Here is a 22,446-nt window from a genome sequence, read left to right as displayed (position 1 = left end):
ATATATATATATATATATATATATAATAGTATATATAGCAGGAGGAACGTGACAGATCCACTTTAAGCAGTAAGCCAGGTTGATGATGTTATGCAGAAAGTTTATATACTGGTGCATTTGAAAACCATACTCGGTAAAAAAAAAAAAAAAATCACTTTTTGTACTAAAACATAGTTTTTGTACTATGGGCTTTTCAGCCATTGATGCACTTTTCAGCAAGAGGAATTCTGAATGATAAATGGATATGAAGGCTAACATTTACAATTTTAGTTTTATAAGCCATTCATGAATCCATGAGATCAGATTACTGAGTAAGCCACATGCCACATACAGTATAAAATGAGTGATCTGATTACTTAGCCCTAAGCAGGCCCATTTCAGTTCCCTATGAAGGTCATTATACATTTGTGTCGGAATTTAGACAAATGCAATAAATAAGCATACAAATAAACATGGAACAATGCATTATTCTTTAGAAATACAGTATATACAGTATGTAATGCCCAGGAGCAGAGTGTGGTTTTATGTAAAAACTGTAAAAGAAATACAAGAATGTACAGTGTACTCTCCCTACCAGCCTAGCTCCTGGAGTGTCGGGATATGATTTCGTACACTGAGGGCTGGAGAGAAGATTCATCCTCCAGGGCATTGAGGCTAGAGGCTAGCACAGCCTTACACAGCCTTGAGGCTAGCACAGCCTTACACAGCCTTGAGGCTAGCACAGCCTTACAGCCCGTTTTCTACAAGACACACAAAATATGGTTTACCCAGTTCAGGATAACAATAAAGTGTTTGAATGCTTTTTATATACCAGTTATGTGGCTAGCTCAGTTAACCTTCCCAACTAAGGCTTCTCTTTAGCCAACCTGATCACAGATGTCACCAGCTGGTAAAGCATACAGCAGACTGTAGTTAACTGGTAACTCTCTGGCTTTTTTAGACAGACTTAAGCATCCAGAGGCTAACTGAGAATCGCAGAAGTTCTAGTACGACAGCAGCTGGAGAGATACCAGTTGCCCACTATTGAAGGTGTTTTTCCAGAGAAGTGGTGCAGAACTCAAATGAGCATGACCAAATGTTATTTATCCCAGGTTTTTTATGGCAGGCCAAATCTTACCCATAACATATTTTTGCTTGAGTACATTTTAATTGGTGCATGTAGGGGATCTTATAATGCCTAGGGATGATATCGATCCGGCTCTGTAAGTAAAATTAAAACTTCACCCTGGGCACTGGTTTTAGTGACAGTTGTGAAAAGCTTTGAGTTAAAAATCTGGCTTAAACTAGAGTTCTGAATTAGTATTCTCAGTAATGTAGAAACATGGTAGACAATTGGTGTATTCAATCCTTACTTTGTAGTAGTCGCACTGTTCTAACTGCTCCATTCCACATTGCCCACTGGATAAAACAGCAGATTATAAAGCTTTTTATGATAAAAGATTACTTTTGTTATCACAGAGCTGGGTATTTTAAAGCATTTTCAAAGATATCTGAAAGGCAATTGGGCATTTTTTGGACTAGACAGTTTTTTTCCACTTGTGATCAAGGTATATTCTGTTTTGATGTGCGTACATACCACTTTCTAAATTTTAAGATGTTTTTTTCCTATTTGTTGTTTCTTGATGGCGTCTTTGTATTCTTTCCTCATAATGTTTTTCTTGATTTTTGTTATCACTGTGTTGTCTAGCTTCCAGCTGGGATATATAGACAAGGGTCTGTATTAAGAACTACAAGAATGTTCTCTGAATCACCAGCCAAATAATTCCACTTCCTTATTTCTCTTTCCCAAAGTGTGCTTATTCTGCAGAGCCGTGATGGTTCTTTCATGTACTGTACCCTGCGCCCGTTCTCTTTGGAAAGCGTCGAGGCTACTTACTCAATACCAAGGTCATGAACACATTTCTAACCAGATATCTCCTTGATAAATAAACTTGGAATTCATTAAACTGACCTTTAGTGTAATAATAAATAGACTAGTATCAAGGGGTCCTCTATTGAAATGGTAGCTCGTTTCATATAATAACTGATACATCTTTGTTTATTTTAAGGGAACCATTTAAAGCAATCTGGAATTTGCTGCCTCAGCCACAGGCCATAATAAAAGTACCGGTATTAGAAATCATAACCATGTTTCTTATTTATTTTTATTGCAATAAAACCATTTTCATATCAAATAATGCAAATAAGAAAATCATTGCATACATTCACATGCCTCTTGTAAAAGTGCCACTTACTAGATCTCAGTCTGGCTTTGGCCTTAAGAACTACCCGGCTTTGTATGTCATTCTACAATAGTCTATTACATAGCGCTCATTGACGACTGTAAGCTGAGCAGAGGATGGCTACAGCCCTGACTGGGTTGTGGCAGATTTGCTTGACTTGCAGCCACCTACCTATCTACAAAATTGTAAGATGCACAGGCAACAGGTTCTCTTAGTGTGGCTGTTCAATCATCCTGACACCCATCATTTCTTAACTTTTCATCACCATAAAAATATGTTCTTCTAAAAATAAGTTAGCAGAGTTGAGTTTTTTATTTTTAAGAAAAGAGTATAATACTTGCTGTTCCAAGTTTAATAAGTGTTCACAATTCACTTTGCAAAGCAATCATGTAATGTATTGTTCTGCGAACAATGGTTTTTGATTATTTCAGGTTCTTTGTAGGTCTTTGTCTGTTCGTTCATTCTCTTCTCTGCAGAGATTGCAGAAGAATATAAAACAGGGACGAACCATGTCACACATCTTAGCTTTTTAATGTCTGGATGTGCAGTTATTGACCCAAAGCTATTTTCTCTCGTCTGCTCAATGCCATTTTTAACTATTCTAAGTATCGGATTGTAAATGTTGTGTCTGATTCATTTGAAAAGCTTAAGCTGGTTGTTTAAAAAGCAATGGCGAAGGACAGAACTTGGTAGCCACGCATGCTGTATTAAATTTGCCTCATTAGGTGTAAGCAGCTTGATGGTCTTTCATGGGACTTGCTAAAGAGGAGAATTTAGAAAAAACGTGGCTATGTTAGCCACGTTTTTTCTAAATTCTCCTCTTTAGCAGCTCTATAGGGTTATTTGCCCATATTTGTGCTGTGTTGTTTTCTCTCTTCATCTTGGGTAATGTAGTTTGCATGTCGTGATGACATGCAATTCATATTGATGCAACAATTATGGGCTAATCAGGATGGTGAAGAGTCTTTGCTGTCTGTGCAACTTAGGAGCTGATGGATACAAATTCTAGACTAGAGAGTAGATATCGGGTAGGCCCCACAGGTTACTGAAGTAGAAAGAATCCGACGCCTCACGATGCCCAGCTTATATAGGCTATTGATTAAAAGAATGAGGGACAGATGCGACAGGAGCAGGTAGACGTCATATGTCCATGAAGAGGCAGAGTCCAGTGACCCAAAAGCCACCTGGCACAAATGTTAGGTGTAATACCTACCATATGTAGGGTTGCTGGTTCAAACCCGCATTGACTCCTGCTGAGACCTGGTGCTTCCCCCTGCCTGTCCCATATTCATCTGGTGGTGATAGCAAAAAATATATCTATCTTTTTCTTCCCTTTAGCTTTTTGGTAGGATAATTTAGAAATTCATGTTTTGTTTTATGGAGCTTTCATTGCTGGAAAAAAGTTTTCAAATCCCATTAGGATTTCGGGGTCGGAATCTATTTCTTATAAGTGAAATGTGTATGAGTATGGGTGCAGTCCACTTTGGTAGTGAAATTGTGTTTTCCATTAATGGAGAACATGTATGAATATTGTCTCGTTGGACAACAGTAGCAAGTTTTGTGCTAATACCTTAAGTGGTTTCATAAGAAAATAACATATAATTAAGCGTTATTATCTAACAGGAAATGAAGGGAAAAAATACATATATTTCATTCAGTAGATTCTTTTGTGTTATTGGTAAGTGTAATGTTTACCAGGAAGGCTGTGTTCAGCAGATGCTTCCTACTTCCAGAATAATAAAATATCAGATGTATGTAATGATGTTAAAAAGTTAAAATAACAGAAGTTAGGGCCCCATGTGCTTGATAATTCCAAGTCTTTCCTACTATTTTAAGAAGTCATCTTGGACTTTTAATGTTTCACAGCAGCCCTTGCTCTCTGGATATGTGGTGGGGTAGTGACATGTAGGTCTATCCATGCTCCCGCAGCTTGTTGTTTCTTGATGGCACCCAGGTTGTACCAGACCGTCCCAGTGGGGTGTTACACGGGCAAAGTTAGTCATATGGGTGAGTGGAGTTGTAACGCCACATTCTATCCCAATTAGCCAGGCAACTGGGATTGAGAAAACGGGCAACAGGAAGTGTAAGCAGGAAGCATACTTCCTGCACATGCTCAGTAGCATTCAGCAGCTAATTGCATGTGTGCTTGCTAAACATCAGTGTTAAGATAACATAAGCTCAGCACCCTTTTGGTTAGCATGGGAGTGCAACTGCGCATGTGCAGTAAAGGTACATAAGAATGCGTCAACCTTTCGTATGGAACAGACGTCTCCTTTTCCATCTCAAATAACTAAAGAATGCCTGCATGGATTTGCGTGCAGTAAAATGCATTGGAATCCATGCAAAATGGACTCTAATATGTATTAAGCACGTGAAAACATGGCTAAATTGAGCCTTTTAATTGTGTTATACTTTGTAACTGAAAATCTGTTTGAGAAAGAATGGCTTCAAACAGAATTAAAGCAAGAAATAAATGAATGTGGTGGAAGAAGTAGCTTGGCTTAGACATCAGAGGCATGTCATACTCAGAGGCAGAAGATGAAGTGCTTGTTTATGTTATTGAGGCTTTCATTGTCTGCCATCAGTCTCGGGGTATCTGTCAGGGCACACAGCAACAATAGACCAATGTCACAGAAGGTTTCCTTTTTCCTTTCTTATTGTGTGCGCTGTTTATCCTCGCTAACAGTGCATCACTACAGAAATTACTCATGCCTCTAGAACAATGGTTTAACTGGTTGAGTTATATTAATAGATCTGGTGGGTGTCTGCGTGTCATTGCAGTGCGCTTTTGCTTTCCTGCACAAGTCATAGGGCTCACATAGCAGAAATCTCAGTTTCTTGCAAAACAAGATCTTTTTTACCTATCCATGTGTTCTTCTCCTTTATGCAAGGAAAAGATTTATAGTTTGCCAAATTGTCTCACTGTTAACACAGTTTTTATTGTTTTTAGCAATTAATGAGTGATCTAGCATTTTTTGGAGCGCTGTACAACAGGGAGACCCCTGTATAATATGGGATAATAGCGGTTTGACCTAATTTTATTTTTTAATAGACAGATACAATAGTGGAGTATGCAAATATGCTATTGCTAATACTAACCCCTACAGAGACTTATATTATCATTCTTATAATAACTTTGCATTTCTTTACAAATTTTGACATGTTACATTCAAGGTGCCATCTGCTGGACATTTTGGGAATGTCAGCCAAAAACGTTTATCATTTTCTATTTAAAAGATCATCTGGCCCTGGAAATATAAGAATGTTGTATTCACAATAATCACACCCAAAAAAAAAAATATTCCTTCTGTGAAAGGTAACGGTTACATTGGCTGTTTTCTTTTAGTTTGTCTGGAGGAAGACACATACTTCCTGTTTACGCTGGGCTAAAAAGGAAGTGCGAAGAGACATGTTACATTGTGCTCCCCTGATTAAAAACAACTTATTCGGTTTGGTTTAACTATTTGGCATTTGTTCAAAAGTCTTTTATCTTGTCTCAACTTAGGAACAAACCAGGAGTTTGACTACGAGGCCCAAAATCTCAAAACAGATGGCTCTTTACAAGTTATATGAAAACCTTTAAGATATATGCATTAGCTCTCCTTGTACAAACCATGCGTTGTGCCATACCATAGACTAGAATATAAAACAAACAAATGCGTAGACCAAGCTATGTTATTTTTGGCAGCTTTTATGGCTTTTGGCATTTTCATTGCACAACTATGGCACTTTTACTCGGACACAAATTCATCAAATAGTCTGTTCCTTTCCCTTTGTTGCTATTTTTTTTCTTTGGTGTGTTCTCAATAACCGTATGTGTTAATAGCTTTGAGGAAATCAGGTTGTTAAAGTATGAAGGAAGTCTAATTGTTGAACTATAGATCAGTGTTTAATTCCAGGCGAAACTTGGCAGCTCTTTTGATAACAATGTGCAATAAAAAAGTTAACCATTGTGTAAAAAAACACTTTTAATATTCTATGCTTACAAACAAATTGCTCCTACACTGTCTAGTATAATTTCTGACAGTGTTCAGATCTTAGCCCTAGTACCGTTAATTATATTTAAGAAGAATAAGGGTTAGACATACTTAAATGACATGCAAGCGCACATCAAAGCATAGTCAATCAAGGTGCAGAAGAGATGCAACTCGCTTTACAACATGTCACAAAACACTTTAAAAGTCTGTTTTTTTAAAGGGGAAGCTACTGCCCATCTCTTGGGAGGCTTCACTGCTGGGTCTGCTGCTCATGCGCAGACATTGCATTCTGTCCTAGCAGCAGGGTTCAAGACTAAAACCTGTGGGCAGCTGTCTGTGCCACTCCAGCCCGGTAACCTTCCATCAAGTGAAATGAGCAAAGCTAAGTGTTCTCTAGATGAACAACCTACAGAGCGTGTTGACACAACTCCAAACCATCCTGTTTTAAGTCGGACAGTTCACCTTTAAGACACCTTCCCACTAAGCCCGCTTTCGGAAACCAGGTGTGGTGGTTGGGTAGTAAGCAGAGTGACCGATGCTGGCGAGAGCTTAAGACGCAGGCCGAAAAAATCATGTCAACAGAGAGGGGCTGTATTATACATGGTTACTACCTGAATTTAAGTTTTAAAGGTTTTTATAAAGCCTCACATCTGACTGCACTCGCCAAATGAAAGCATCCTGATTTGGCCATTTCTAAAGTTGGGGGAGGGGTTACATAGTAACATAGTTCATAAGGTTGAAAAAAGACCAAAGTCCATCAAGTTCAACCTATATACATATTGTGTCCCTACTGTGTTGATCCAGAGGAAGGCAAAAAACCCTTATGAAGCAGATGCCAATTGCCCCATACCAAGGGGAAAATTCCTTCCCGACTCCAAATATGGCAGAATAAATCCTTGGATCAACGTTCTATCCCTATTAATCTAATATCCATAACTTGTAATATTATTGCTTTCAAGAAACACGTCCAGGCTCCTTTTGAACTCTTTTATTGAGTTTACCATTACCACTTCCTCTGGCAGAGAGTTCCATAATCTCACCGCTCTTACTGTAAAGAACCCCTGTCTGTGCTGGTGTAGAAACCTTCTTTCCTCCAGCCATTATGTATGGATGCTGGATTAAACCTCTATGCAGTAGTATGAAGTCACTAAAAGGATGGGTTTTGCTAATTTGTAGTTGTGACAGTTTTAAAACAATTGTGTGTCTACCTGTTTTGTTGATGCACTAGTAGAACCATCTGATCGATGGATCAGATATACCGCACAAAACCAGCCCAGATGGTCTGCGGAGGTCAGTACAGACCTTCATTGTAAGTTTTCCCCGCAACCTAATGCAGAGTGTTAGGTACGACATCATACAAAGGAGACCAGCAGAGGACACAAAGCGCACCCCTCAGCATGAGAGGTATAGGGGTAGCCCTAGAGCAGAAACCCCTATACACTTATTACTCAATGTACACACTGTCTATTTATCGGTTTTAGTAGTACCTTCTTTAGCATAAGGCTATAATTACCTGTTCCACAAATACTTTGTAACCGTATTTTTAAGTGTGTTAACCATCCAAGCAGAACGTCCTGTATTCGCCATTAAAATAAGTCATGCATCGCAGGCCTAGCAGTTTTGTGCAAACTTTATAAAATGAGCAGAACAAGTTCAGGGCAACTGAATGGTGTTGCAGACGAGTCAAACTAGTGAAAAGTTTAATAGAAGCTGTTAATAAGCATCTTAAGTGCCTGACGATAATACTCTCCTGGTTCTTGTGCAGACATCGGTCCGTGGTATGTTTTTGTGGCTGTTTTCATTCTTAACCAGTTCAGTTTAGCATAAATCTGTCCGTCAATGCAGCTGTGACTTCCACTTTTTTTTCCAATGCAGGGCTGGCTTAGAGAGCATGTGTGAGAAGCTGCCAGCAGTTGGAGATGTTTGGCAAAGGGAGCGAGAGAGGAGGGAGGAAAGAGATGGGGGTTGTCAGCAAGCATCAGACAGAGTCTTGACTAAAGTAGTGGGTAAAGAGTTTCGACTCTGGAATGACGCACATCGTGCCTTGTACCAGAAATGCGGAAGAATTAGAGGCCCCCTCTGCAAGTGTCAACCTCTCCCCGGCAGAGCGAGCAGACGGCACAGCAGAAAGCAATGCGTTTCTCGAGGAGTGCTTTTGTCTTCCCCTCTCTGTTTTTTTGTTTCTTAAGCTTCTAAAGTTGAAGTGGATTTCGAGAGCGACGACAGCCAAGAAATCTGCAGTCACACTGCTACTTTTCCCCCCCCACCGAGCTTTTCCTGCGTAGAAATTTGACGAAACTGGATGATTACAGCCTTTTACGATCTGTTTCTCTCTGCGTTTGTTTAAGCGTTTCTCTCCCTCTCTTTGGTAAATGTTGCTAAACAGCTGACGGTTTGCTGTAGACAGCCCGAGGATATGAGCCTGCATTTTTGTTATCTTTTTCCACAACAAGACCGGTTTCCTGCCACAGTGCCTGTAGCTTTCTCCTGATGGCTGCAGATAATTGGAAGCCGCAGTCTGCTGTCTAAGCCACAGTGTTTTGGTTTTCTTTTCTTTTGCGTCTTGCACCTGGGACCTGCCGACAGAAAATAAAGCGGAAAAAGGAGCTTCGGAAGAACGAGGCACGAGAGTTAACTGTAGCGTTTCTTCACCGGATCGACCCCTAGGCAGAGTGGAATGCATTGAGTACAGAAGTTGAGGTGCTTTGGCTGCATACATGCTATTATCCACAGGATCTGATTATGTCCAGTGATCGCCTCAACGATACAACATTGAACGATGCTGGATTAAACGATCTTTTCTTAGTGAAAGGTATTCCTTTTTTGCTGTACAGTTTTCCTACTGTAGGTTTATGTCCTTACTGTTAACCTAATCATCCAGACTCTGTACCCCTTAGAGTCTTTTCTTTGACGTTATGTTTATAAAAAAAAGGAGTCTCATAAGTTTGCATCTGCTTCAAGGTATACTTAAGAAGCTTCTTCAGAAACTTCAGGCAGAGGCAACGCAACCAGGTAGATAAAATTAACCCACAGTCATTGCCCTCGCATTAAACAAAAATACGTTTAAAAAACATTTAGTATGGAAACTTTACTTCTGTTTGATTTATGATAAATAATGTTCGTTCTCTACTTTTAGAGGAAAAAAAAGTATTTTTGCTCTACAGATGTGAGCTTTCCCTACTGTACTTCGAGGTTTCAATCCAATCCTGATTCACGCTCTTTGAGTTTGAGTTCAGATGGAGTTTGGGATTGTGAAATGCACTCTGTATGCTCTTTCTTTTACCGTTTTGAAACCTTATGGTATAATCAGGACAGAACTAGAATGGGGTTATTTCCTCTCTCACATTCTAGCACTAACTAAGAGCCCCCACCTTTGAAATCTTAAACTATGTGAAATGGTTCCATTCCTTGTGGTCTCCGAGTGACCTAGTAATAAGGTGAGGTTTTTTTTTGTATGAGGTGGGTTTGAAGTAAATGATTGCAAGATGGTAAACTTGCGATTATGGCGCTCTTTAGTGTATCTGTGTCTTAGTCTGACAGTTCTAGTTTTGTTATACTTTTTTTTAAAAAAATTACTTGTTTAGTGCTGACATATTCCACAGCGCTGTAGAATTTAAATATGGAGTGATTGACAAATACACATTTACACTTACAGATAGAGTCGCGGAGTGTGGGAGCTTGCCATGTAGACTTACAACACTTTCATATAAAGTTTATGGCAAGAATGGTGGGCTTACAGTCTAAAGACTTAACATCAGAGGCATGTTAGGACATTCCAGGTTAAATGATCGTAATGGTTTACAAAGGGTCCAACGTAAACCCACCAACCCTTTCATAAGGAAGCATTAAATCTTAAATTAATCCCATCTATAATGATCCCTAGATCTCTGTGTCATTTCAGTACTGTAGGTCATAATTTGGAACAGTTAATGTAAACGTCCGTATTTCTCTCTGGGGTTTCGTTAGGCTTGTACACCTTTGAGACAGATTAATATATTTGTGGAACATATGATATCATCACAGAAGAACGTTGTGCTGTTGGTGGTTTTATTGCTTGCCACAGTTCATACTCTCACATAGTGAGTTTTAGTTGGAAATTTACAGCACATTTTCCAGACTTCAGCTTGATGGAACGCTTTGATGTTTGAATGCTAATTCAGAGAACGGATGTGCCTGCCTCTTCAGAGAATCCTCCCCCGAGCCTTGGTAAATTTACAAGAAGAGGGTGCTCTTGGCACATATGTAAGTGGCATTTCGTCCCCGTGAACTCTGCGTTCTAGGAAAGACTGAGTGCACTGTACTTTTTTTGTGTGACTGCCCAGAGTTGAATGATAAGACAAAGTAAAGTAGTCACGGGCAAATATGTGTTTCTAAACACATTAAAGCAATTGCTTTCCTTTTTTCCGCCCTGTGATATTTTGTAACTTTCAAGAAAACGTATAGCTCTACCAAGCATTCTTTTCATTTATGCTTGGCCTTTTAAATTATGTAACACCGTAGTCTAATAGTTAAATAATCAAATAATCTAACTGGTTATTAAGTTTTATTTTTGTTTCTTAGTTAAATGTCTCTTTAGGGAGATATCAAAAGTGAAAATGGAACTGTTAACAAAAAGGAGTAGTAGGAAATGTAGACAATGGATCACCAGAATACTTTAAAAAAATCTAATACATATTTAGTGTGCAAAAGTAAGATTGAGGGTTTAGTTTCCAGATAAAATGGAGATACTTTTCAGTTTTAGTGGTATGAGGAAAAAATTCAGAAATATTACTAAAGTTATATAACCAATTGTAAAGGTGAGTTCACAAAGCAAGTGCACATTTTGGTACATATTTTGTATATGGAACCCAGTTTTTATTATAGCTCCTGCTTGTAACTGTACTCAACCTAGTAAGCAGGGACAGTTCTAGCTTTTAGGGGCCTTTAGCAAAAAGCTTTAGAGTGGCCCCGTCTTTAATGCAGATGATGAAAGTACTAGTTCTGCCATGTTTTATGAGGCATTGCACTTTTATGTGGATCTACGTTTCACTCCCCCAATATCCTATGAGGTGACCGCTTAGACCAGAAGGAGCCCTAAACAACTGCCCAGTCTGGTGGTGTTAGTGTCACCTCTCCTAAAATTGCTATTAGATGCACAGCCATGGCTATGACAATAGCTGTCTGCTATTTGAAGCAATTGGAAATCCCCTCAGTAGAATGTGAAACGTTTACAAAGCCACGTAACTTGACTAGCTGACTTCAGTTTTTAAGTTGTAGGGTATAATCACGGATGTCTATTTGATCCTTGCTGTCTTCTGTACCAATATTATGTAGGTCAGATGGGGACCAGCACAACCTTTCCATCTTTCTAGTAATGTTTGTTTTTCTCTAGCTCCTGTTTAAGTGATATACGAAATAACTTTTTTCCTGATATACTGTAATCCCTGCTCAGCCTGCAACTTTGCATATATATATATATATATATATAATGTATATGTGTATATATATATATATATATATATATATATATATTTTACTTAGGTTGAGAAAAGTATTCTGAGTTCCTGTGTTGTGAAAGAAAGTTGGAAATCGTATATGTAAGTCAGGACTTAGTGACTACAATCAGTCTAATTTGTAGTGTCTAATAGTGACTAGAAGCAGGCCTTATTCTAATTTGTATGTGTGGTGGGTGTTTTTGGGCTGTGACAGATGGAGCCAAACAACGTGGTGCTAAATCCATCATCTCGTTCAGCAATAAAAGAAAATGGAGTGTTATCACCGTTTATTCACTATGTAGTTAACAGTGTTTCGGTTGCTATTTAGGGAATAAGCCCAACAGCTATATACTAATAATATGTAAAGACCCCTTAACCCCTATTTGCATGCAAAATGCATACTGGAGATCATTTAGCTTGTATTTTTGTGCATTTTACGGCATGAAAATTGGCGCAAGCATTATTTTGTAATACCGCAGTATGCTTCTTACACATGCTCAGTAGAACTCCCATTCTAGTCATTAGGTAGACAATAATATGTTTGTCACTTGGACATGGGTGTTTTGATAGCATACATACATTTCGCTGAATAAGTCATTTCAATAAAGGATACGTGCAAGACGTTTGCATACTAATGCATTAGTGGCCATGCAAAACAGACTCCTATGTGAATTAAAAAACAGTTTTGGGCACTAGACTGTTGCTTTCATTAACTTAACAAAACTTTAACTTAATAGTAACACAGAATTGCTATTACCCAGTGCAATAACACTACTACTTGCAAAATAATTTGCACACTGGGGTCATGTGAACCTAGGGCTGGCCGTGTTTGAACCGAAGCAATAGAGGATATTGTTTCATTTGTTGCTATGTTCTCCATTCCAGACTGTAAGCTCTTCTGCACAGTATTCTTCTGTCTACTGTTTCTTTCTTGTTTTGTTCTATTGGTTGCGTTTTATGTTGTGGCAGCTCATTCATACATAAAGTCCTGCATTAAACATTAAGACTTTCCCATACAGTTTACTGTCTGGTGTCTGAACGTGGTATTGTATGTTCCTATAGCCCACGTTAGCTGGTTCTCCAGCGCCTTCATTCATTTGTCCTCACGTAGTCACTATGACCTGCTTTGCTCTTTTGTTTGCTCTAGTGTCCTAATAGGAACTGGCAGCAAAGTGTAGTATTTCCTCACGCTGATCTTTCTGGTTATTTTTGTTCATAGAAATTTATGCAAAGCCAAACTTTTGATATTTCTGTGAACTGGCTGTTTTTGGCATTCTACGTATTTTGTCCTTTCTCTTTGTTTGGCAGACTTTTAAGTTAGTATTCCAGACTGGACAATTGCTTTCCCACAAGTTCTTTGTGTGCTCACTGGTGAAAGACACTGTACTAGCTTCCCTTAAGGAGTCACTAGACTTGCTTTGGGCCACTGTGTGGTTTCATAGCTGATACTCGGCTATTTACATGGGCCATCTAGAGCTTTTTCAACGTAGTCCAGATTGATGGGTCACCTTGCACTGAAATATGTATAGCATTCCAAGGGTTGACCAAAAAAGGGACTGAAAATATACCTATTAAGTGTTTTAGGCTCTAAAGCTTACCCTTTGTATGCCCGGTCCGTCATTTGAAACTGGCAAACACACCAGTTTAAAGGCTGTCTACGGTGTACATTTGCTCCCCATTTATATAGGTCAATAAGATAAATGATTCATTTTATTTACACAATTTAACTTATGTTTTATGCTGTTATACGCAAAATATTTTAACTTTTAGGGCTGTGGGTGCTCCGACACCTTATATATTTTCTGAACACCTAAAAAAAAAAAAAAACGATCTGAGAGATTTGGGTCACTAAAAAGAGAATGTCCCGCAAAAAGAGTGACACATGCTAGATATGGCACATATGGTGGGAGACTACCAAGATGAGGTGTAAAAGTTTGAATTTTTTTTGATTTAGAGTAAAGGTTGAGACCTACTATAACCGTCAATTCATTCTCCACTGCTACATCGGTTCCTTGGTTGTAAATCTTCTAGAAACCATGTTTGATCGCAAGTCCCCATCTTCCAAGTAGGCTTAAATTATTATTACAAACTCGACTAAATGTTGATTTTGAAGTGTACACCAAGCAAATACGGTATATGTAATGTTTTGTGCCTTTTGTGTAAATGTTGATACCTATGCATGGTTTATGCGTATTTTTTTGTTTACGTTGGTGTTTTTACAATCGAAACACTGGATATTGTATCATATAATTTCATACAGACAAATGCCATTGCATTTGGAGATGTTGGCAGCTTCTGTCTAACTAATTAACAGAAATATAATTGGCAGAATATTTCTGTAATGTGCAATGTTCCTTAAAAGTTTGCAAGATGTTTGGAAAGTAATGGAAGACATCTGCTCGTGTATATGTTGGCAAACATTTCTGAGCTCATGCTAGTTAAAGAGAATATTACTACAATATTAGATGTTCAGCACAAACTTTAGCAAATGCTGGTTTAGTGCTATGGGCCATTGGATCAGCAATTGCATTATTTCCAGTTGTTTTAATTAGTCAAGCTTTAGCATACACAGGACCACCTGAAATGTAATTTGCAAGCAGTTTTATAACGCCCTCCGAAATGCATGACCGGTATACTTTATGTTGAATATGTATCTGTGTGTCAACCTTTCATACGATGTGCTAACAGCATATATTTTTGTTTGTTTGTTTACAGCTGAGCTGGAGTTTGTCCAGATAATCCTCATAATTGTGGTCATAACAGTGATGGTCGTGGTGATTATATGTCTTCTGAATCACTATAAACTATCGACGTGGTCCTTCATTAACAGACAAAGCCAAAGCAGAAGACAAGAGGAGACATTACAACCAGTAAGTTCCTTTTGTTTTCCTCACACACAACACTATTTGGGACGCTTCTGGAGTGATGGATTGTGGAACGGTCTTACATAAAGTTTTTAGCGACACTTTTAGCCATAAAAAAATGTCCAGGAAAAGTCCAAACAACTTTAGGTTTCTCTACTGGTTCTGTCCTAGATTCAGCACATTTTAAAAATATTACATTGCTTATTTGTGCCAGCAAACATACAGATCGACTAGACCTTCACTTATTCTTCGCCTATACTAAAAGATAACCTAGAGCTGGCTCAATGTATTTTCCATAAAGTATCCTTGTATACAATATGTATGCCCTTAGACAATTGCAGTTATCTAATTCACTTGCACCGATAAGCCATATTAAAGGTATAGTTAGACTCACAGGTACTGACCACACAGACAATCCAGATGTCTCACACATTGGAGACACTATTGTATAGTTTTCGTCTAAATAGCTTAATGGGTTAACTAGTTGGTAGTCATAAATCCAGAGTATTTTAGGCTGCCTTGGATGACATTGGCCTTTTAATGTTCTATTTTTTTTTAAACCGTTCAACATAAAATCCTTCTTGTAGAAGGACCCAGATTTTTCCACACTTGGAAATATGGTTTCAGTTGCAGGTATTTCATAGTCCCCAAGCATAGAAGTTCCCGAAATCCAGAAAACAGCATCTATCCCTTGCTTAATCACTTATTTTGTCCTGCTGTCTCTCTAGCGGCTTTGTTTTGCCAGTGTAAAGATTAGAGGACGCTCTCTTCTTGACAATGTACTCTGCTGGCAGCGAGGTTCCACTTTGCTGTGCCGTGATAGGAGGCATGTGTCACGTATGACCCAGACAGCTGAGTGAACATCGCGTCTGTGTACTGTGGGCACAGAGAGAGGCATTGCTTCGAGTGATAGTCAGTTTTCATTAGAGGATGCACTAGGTCTTTCTCCTGCTCTAGGGCTTCCATTGTTGTGGAAGTCCTATCTTTCAGTCGGGCATTTCAGGACATGATGTCGTCCCCTTTTTGTGTCAGAGAATTTAATCGTAAAAAAAGTTTTGTTAACGCTATCATGAAATATAGGGAATGTAACTAAGATTCAGTGTGTCCTCTCCCCGGTTATCTGTGTGTTTTACCAGGGGCCCACACTTTTGTTCTGATATTAAGATTGCCAGACCTCCATTTGTTTACTTGCAATACCTTTTTTCACCTCATGGTGCACCTGAAAAAAGATGGCTTATTCAGTGTGCATGCATTTGAAAAGTTTTCTTAAAACAATGAAAGTAATGGTCAGGTCAGCAGGAATGCTAAATTTGTCACTACGGTGTTAGGGCATGCCTTGGAACTTGTGGGCTCCGGGTACCCAAAGCCTAACCTTGCGGGACACGGCCACAACTGGCTGCTGATGTTGGTGGGAGGTCCCATTGATGTTGTGGGAAACACCCCCATTTTAAGGGGAAATGGGTGAGGAGTGGGGCATGTTAGGACTCCGGTCCCGTGACCCAGATGATTTGGGTGTTGACCCTGAGAACTGGCGCTTCTCCCAGAGTCTCCAGGCAAACCCAGAGAGTTCTCAGTTATGGTGATAAGGCCTCTTCTGAATTGAGTCAGAATTATTTGAATACAAAAACCCATTGATCTAAAATGTGATCTAAAGATGTTTTTTAACTGGTCCTTTTGGCTAGCTCCAATTCAAGCCTATGCTGCTATATATATTTAAACACCATGACTCAGTAACAAGAACTGAATAACTGCACAGTCTTGTGCCGGAATTTGTTCTGTGGATGTTTTTCATTATTATAATGTTATACTTGGTGTGCTTGAAATTATTGGGGTACCAGAGGCATTATTAAAAACTAATTTGCAACCACCGGACAAGCAGAAGACTTGCTGTTCGCACAGAAATCTTGTAGTGCTGCCACCACTGCAAGGAATTCTAGGTAGGCATGTGTAAATATTAGGTTAACAATGATCACCTTTTTGCCTCTATATCTACTTTAAACATGGACCCCTTGGAGTAAATGTACGCTGTACTAGACAGCCTTAAGACAGAGCTCGAGACAAAGGGGCAGAAGCCAGATAGCCCCCTATGGACAGCTGTTTTTTTTTCTTGAAGCCAGCCGTGCTTCTCTGTGAGGGTGCTCGGTGTGCTCAGTTAAGAGCCGCAGCAGAAGCCTGAACCCCCGTGAATCTTCTTACAGTGCACTCCCCGTAGGGATATGCCCTGTCTTTGTTCCCTCCCCGGCCAAAGGGCCTGCAGGAGAGTCGGATCCACCATCTATCCCATCGAAAAAGCTGGTGTCCAGCTTCGCTGCGGCGTAGTGCTCAATCCGTGAACAGTGTCGAAAGTCTTCATATTCCAAGCCTGTAAGGGTCAAAGAATCATGGAGTGAGGTGTAGCAAGCCGACTACTCTCGGTGCACTTATTTGCTCCTCACCAACAGTGATGCAATGTTGAGTGCGCCCAGGACTGCGCTGGGTGCTCAAAAAAGCCACCTTGGGCTTTAAGCCAGAGGACCAAGTTTTCCCCTCATCCACTAAGGTACTACACTTGATCTTAGCCAAAAGGCAGAGAAGCAAACCCCTTATGGACAGCTGTTTCATCCTTAATGAGACTCATCAGCATGAAGTTGGGTACTGGCTTACTGCCTGAGGCTTAGCGCAATACGTGAAGCGCACAGAACACGAGTTGTGGTGGGGTAAATGTGATGGAATACCCCTCCATATGAACTTGAGGTTATTGTGCCTACAAAAATATGTATTAAAATAACAAAAAATTGGTTGTATTGAACCCACATGTGCCTGACGAAGTTAGGTCTTGGAAAATCACCTAAATGGATTAGCAGGGGTGGTTTGCCTATATTGCCTTTGGCATGTCCTTAGCATAACGTTTCTAAGTTTGACCTGCTGGAGGCACTGTCTGCCGTCCAGTAGAACATCTAAAGTGACAAATCTCTCCTATTAGGAATTGGTCATCTCAAATGACTTCATGGTTAAGGGCATTAAAAAGGAAATATAAACCATAGACACAAAGTAATACACAGTGTCATCTAAACTGGGATGACTGTATAAGTTTAGCTGTCGCTTTTACCTTACTGAAGCAATGCCCCTGGCAGGAAATAATTTAATTTATTGTGAAGGATTCAGCCTCAGTCTGCAAGGACACATCCATCATGGCCACATACTCTCTTGCCATTCGCAACTTGGAACGGTTACAGGTGTTTACATGTTGTTAATCCGTGTAACTCTGGTGCCATCTGCTGGTCATTTGTATCATCTGCATGTATTTATTACATAATACTCATGAGGTTCTGAATCTGTCAGTATGTGCCTTTTGGCATTTCAAGCTAAACCTGGTAGGGATTGGAACCGATTTAGGCTATTCCTCCCAGCGATACAGGAGTTGAAAAAATGGGACAAGGCCTTATGTTGGCCATTGGTATGTGTGATATGCTGTAGATGACTCAAAACAGTGTTCCTGGTACTATTCATTGTGGTGGTTTTGTAGATTAGGTTCATCAAGTGCATTGATGGAAAAAGCCAACAGTGAGCCTTTAACAAATTATTTCTCTTGGTTTTTAAATACTTGTAATTTTTGTTATTATCTTTTATCTATATAGTGCCAACAATTTACGCCCTCACTATATATATATTTGATTAAGTGATGGGCATACTTGGGAACTTCTGGGCTCCGGCTACCCGGAGCCTTCCCTTGCGGGACGCGGCCAGGACTGCACACTGACGTCAAGGAAAAATGGTCGGGGAGCAGGGCTTTAAAGGACAGCGCATCTTTAAATCTAATTTGTAAAGGGCTAATATATTCTGCCATATTAAGGTGTGACATAGAAAAAAACCCGCTTAATTGACATGTACATGTAATGCTCCATATCATTCTTATATACTGTTCCTATTTCAGAACCCATTGTTAAATTGAATCTCATATGAAGCAGTTAGTCATCCCCGGATTGCTAATACAAATGGAATTAAACCCTGTTAGCAGTTATTAAAAGATGAATCTTTTCATTTTAGAGACAAAAAAAGCTAATAGCTGGACAATACCCCAACTTTCACTTTAAACAGTGGTAATGCTATAGAACATCAGTCCTCAAGAGCTACAAATAGGCCAGGAATTCTGTGTATCCTTGCCTGAATAGCAGTTTAATTATAAATTGAGATGCCTCTGGGCAAAGCTGGTAAATCGGGGGCCTGTTTGCGACATTTGAGGACTGAAGTTGTGCAGCCCTGCTTTAAGAGAAACAATTCATAGATCCTACACCAGCAAACATATTTTAATAGTTTTTGTTATTGAAAAGAAGACATTTTTATTCTTGACACTGACTTAAAATGTAAGGAATGCAGCATTTACTGATGTTGACCTAGCACAACTCCCCAGAGCCTTAATGATTTTCCTTGCCTAACGGTTTCTAGTTCTGTATTTTTGATCACTTGGAATTTTTTTGGAAATGGAAAATTGTGGTAATGAAGAGTCTATATTTCAGTAAGTGATGACAACTGCAACTAACCTTCCATCTCCATCGTTTCTCTTAGGAGGCGTGTTTGTGGCCTTCAGATAGCATGGTATCACGACAAGGTGGTTCAGAGGTATGGCACCTTTTACTGATAATTTATACACAGTTCTCAAGGTTGTCCGCCATTTCATAAATCTGTTTAATAATGAATCTTATCTTTACTTGCTGGTTACATCAGTGCTTCACATGGTTACTATGATGGCAGGACAATGTAAATGTCATGGAGATACTTGTTCATTCATTATACCGGAATTGACATTTATAGTAGAAGTTGTCTAATGTTTATTTTGCTTATTCAATCACATCCGTGCATTCATTAATGAATGTATGACCTATCACCTACCACAATACGTGCCTTTGTGTGAAAGTAACTGAAAATGATTCAGATGCCCATGATCCATTTCTCAGTTTACCTATTAATTTTTAAGAATGCAGAAAGTCTGTTTGTAACTATTGATGCATTTTGACTGCAAAGCTTTCCAGTGATACTTCTTTTTACTCTTAGATCATGTATGCACCAAGGTCAAGAGAGCGATTCACAGCACCTTCCTTTATGCAGAGAGACCGTTTTAGCCGCTTCCAGCCAACTTATCCTTATGTACAGCACGAGATTGACCTTCCACCCACCATCTCTCTCTCTGATGGGGAAGAGCCTCCGCCCTACCAGGGGCCGTGCACGCTGCAGTTGCGGGACCCAGAGCAGCAAATGGAACTGAACCGAGAATCAGTCAGAGCACCTCCAAACAGAACCATTTTTGACAGCGATTTAATAGATATTTCAATGTACAATGGGGGACCTTGCCCTCCGAGCAGCAATTCGGGTATCAGTGCAACCAGCTACAGCAGCAATGGCAGAATGGAAGGCCCCCCGCCAACATACAATGAAGTTATGGGACATTATCCAGGGTCATCTTATTTCCACCACCAGCAAAATAACTCATCTCCTTCATCTCAAAGAGGTAGACTTCATTTTCAAAAGAACGCTTCAGAGAGCACAATAGTTTCAGTAAACGGAAAAGACAAGCCGCAAGGGGACCTCGTCTGAATCCTTATGTACCTGAAGCCAAGGAAATAGTGATCAAAGTACACCCGCTGCCTCCTGAGCCCAGGGATAGAGAGCGGATCAGTTTCCAGTGGTACAATTTAGTTAAACCAAATGCATATTTTACTGTATGTTCATTCGGATAGCATTCGGACACACTTCCTTTCTGTTGGACCTAGAATAGTTGTTAAGGAGGATTTTTTTTTTATCTTACCATATTTCAGTTATTTAAAGGCACAAAACTCAAGCTTGCAGAGCCTCTTTTTATATTTGCATATGGCAGTGACACAAAAGTGTTAATTTACCAAGTGAATGATTCGGAAGATGGCCAGTTTTTTTTTTTCTTTTCTTCTGATGGCGACAATTTAAGTGTTAATTATTTTCTATTAATCCATATTCCTTTTTATTGAGTGCCAATGTATGAAGTTGGATGGATTAGGTGAATGCAAGGTGTGAATGCAATAAGCCATGTTTAGGGAGAGTAGAGAAGTTGCACTAACTAATTGTGATGTTTATGAGGGAATGTTGTTTTTTTATTGTGAAAATACTGGTTTGTGAACTGCCCAGTTTTAAAGAACTTGCAAACACACAATGGTTTGTTTTCCTTGGGGTACAAGGTTCCCCATATGCACTATACCTAGGCAGGGCAACAGCAGTTATCTGATTGTTTTGGGGCTAGAAGTTCTAGTATTCCCAGTAAGGATACTTAGGAACTCTTCAGGATTAACCTGGAGTCTCCAAGTGAAGCATTGCTCTCCTTGCAACTTCGGGTCACCTTCCTTTTTACCCCTGGGCAGGGATGTGACATTTGGCCATGCCCACTTCCCATCATACTACTAGCTAATTTAAGGATATCTGCACCCCTCATGTTGCTACCCCGATCCCAACACAAAGCTGCTCCCATTACCCTTGGAAGTTCCCAGGTCTGCCAGTCAGCCTTTAAGGAGTTGTAGCCTAATGGCCAGAGGACTGTTTTTACCCTGCCCAGCTTAGTGGACTCCTGTAACTAATTGTAAAAGGTGCCATTTCCTACTTTGACCAACAAAGCCCAAAAATCTCCATCATAGTTTTCCTGATATGAGTTTTTGGGTGGAAGATGGCTATTTTTGAGTATTTTGGTTCTGACATTTCATATACTGTACATATTTATTATACAACTAGAACGTGATTGGTTATGTTCCCAATAATTGTTTTTAAGGTAAAACTGCACTTCAGTGAACTCCAGAACTTCCATAATAACCGTGTTGACCTCATACATATTTTGGTCAACAGTGCTGTTTGCTCGATTGCGCCTATTACTAAACCTCTGGACAATTCATAATGACTTTGGTACACTCATTGTGTGCTTTAACAAAGCTGATCTTCTCATCATCTCATTTTAGAAACCTGATTATATGTTTTAGGAACCGTCTAATGGACAGAGGCATTGAATAAATATCCAGAATCTTAATTTTGAAGATGTCTATGGATACACAGAATATTATTGTGAACACTCAATATAATGTGTGACCACGTGCAAATCTCTTCTAATTTTATAATGTATTTTTATAATCTAGTATGTTATTGCATTAAAACCAAGTTACAAAACAAGACAGTATGCAGTAAACTGCAATTTTATTAACTCTGAAACTAGATTATTTTCTGCGCCTACCATAAATGACTGGGGCTTGTTGGAGTCATTCTTCTACTGTGAAATCATACAGCCTTACAGAACATGTACCCATCTCAGCTCAGGTGGTCTTATTCGAGTGTAGTCTCAATATGACAGTTCTGCACATCTCACAAGAGGGAAGAGACCCACCTCTAAACAACCATAATATTTAAGTGATTTGGAAGTAATTGTAGTTTAGCAACTGGCTTTTTATGGCTCATTCAGATGGGCAATAAGGTCTACTAACTTTATTGCCCCTGAACGTGTCTTTGGTATGCGACCCCTTAGTTATATATAACAGTCAATTAGAAATATTTCTTGGCACCACTAACTGTTATGTATCACAGGCTTCTTACTCATCTGTGCTCTGTTGTCCTGAAGAGACAGACACACTAAGTCCACTGAGAACTCTGAATGTCCCACTGTGTGTTCAACAGACTGTGATAAGTCAACGTTGGATGATATTCTGGGCATTTACTGTTTGAATGTGTAGCACCTTATAACCATCGATGGTTGGCAACCAGTGAGTTCAGTCCTTTACAGATTAGTTTTGTCCTCTCCCAGGGTAGTAAGTCAGACCCATTGTCTTAAAAAATTTAAAAGAGACATCTTGTAGTAGCTGTGGTAGTCTTGAAACTATTTGTTGTGTAACAATTCAGTTTACACCTTGGTTTATTGTAAACGTGTGCA

At 39.4% G+C, this 22,446-nt stretch overlaps 1 protein-coding gene across 3 annotated transcripts in view; it reads left to right on the top strand.

Moving 5' to 3' along the window:
- The window catches only part of LDLRAD4 (low density lipoprotein receptor class A domain containing 4), a 150,796-nt gene extending 129,101 nt beyond the window's left edge, over positions 1–21,695 (top strand). Inside the window, exons 1-4 of one of the 3 annotated variants that reach the window (XM_053468013.1) lie at positions 8,131–9,011; positions 14,389–14,543; positions 19,083–19,136; positions 19,569–21,695. In XM_053468013.1, the coding sequence (XP_053323988.1) occupies positions 8,942–9,011; positions 14,389–14,543; positions 19,083–19,136; positions 19,569–20,108 (819 nt within the window). In that variant the 5' untranslated portion in view covers positions 8,131–8,941 and the 3' untranslated portion in view covers positions 20,109–21,695. Of the gene's footprint in view, positions 1–8,130; positions 9,012–10,252; positions 10,442–14,388; positions 14,544–19,082; positions 19,137–19,568 lie in introns of those variants that run through there. The other 2 variants (XM_053468012.1, XM_053468011.1) reach the window with 2 other exon arrangements.
- The last annotated feature ends 751 nt before the right edge of the window (positions 21,696–22,446 follow it).

The sequence above is a fragment of the Spea bombifrons genome, chromosome 5 (assembly GCF_027358695.1).
Source record: "Spea bombifrons isolate aSpeBom1 chromosome 5, aSpeBom1.2.pri, whole genome shotgun sequence".
NCBI lineage: Eukaryota > Metazoa > Chordata > Amphibia > Anura > Pelobatidae > Spea > Spea bombifrons.
Note: the sequence above shows the minus strand (reverse complement) of the source record. Positions and strands in the feature narration are given on the sequence as shown.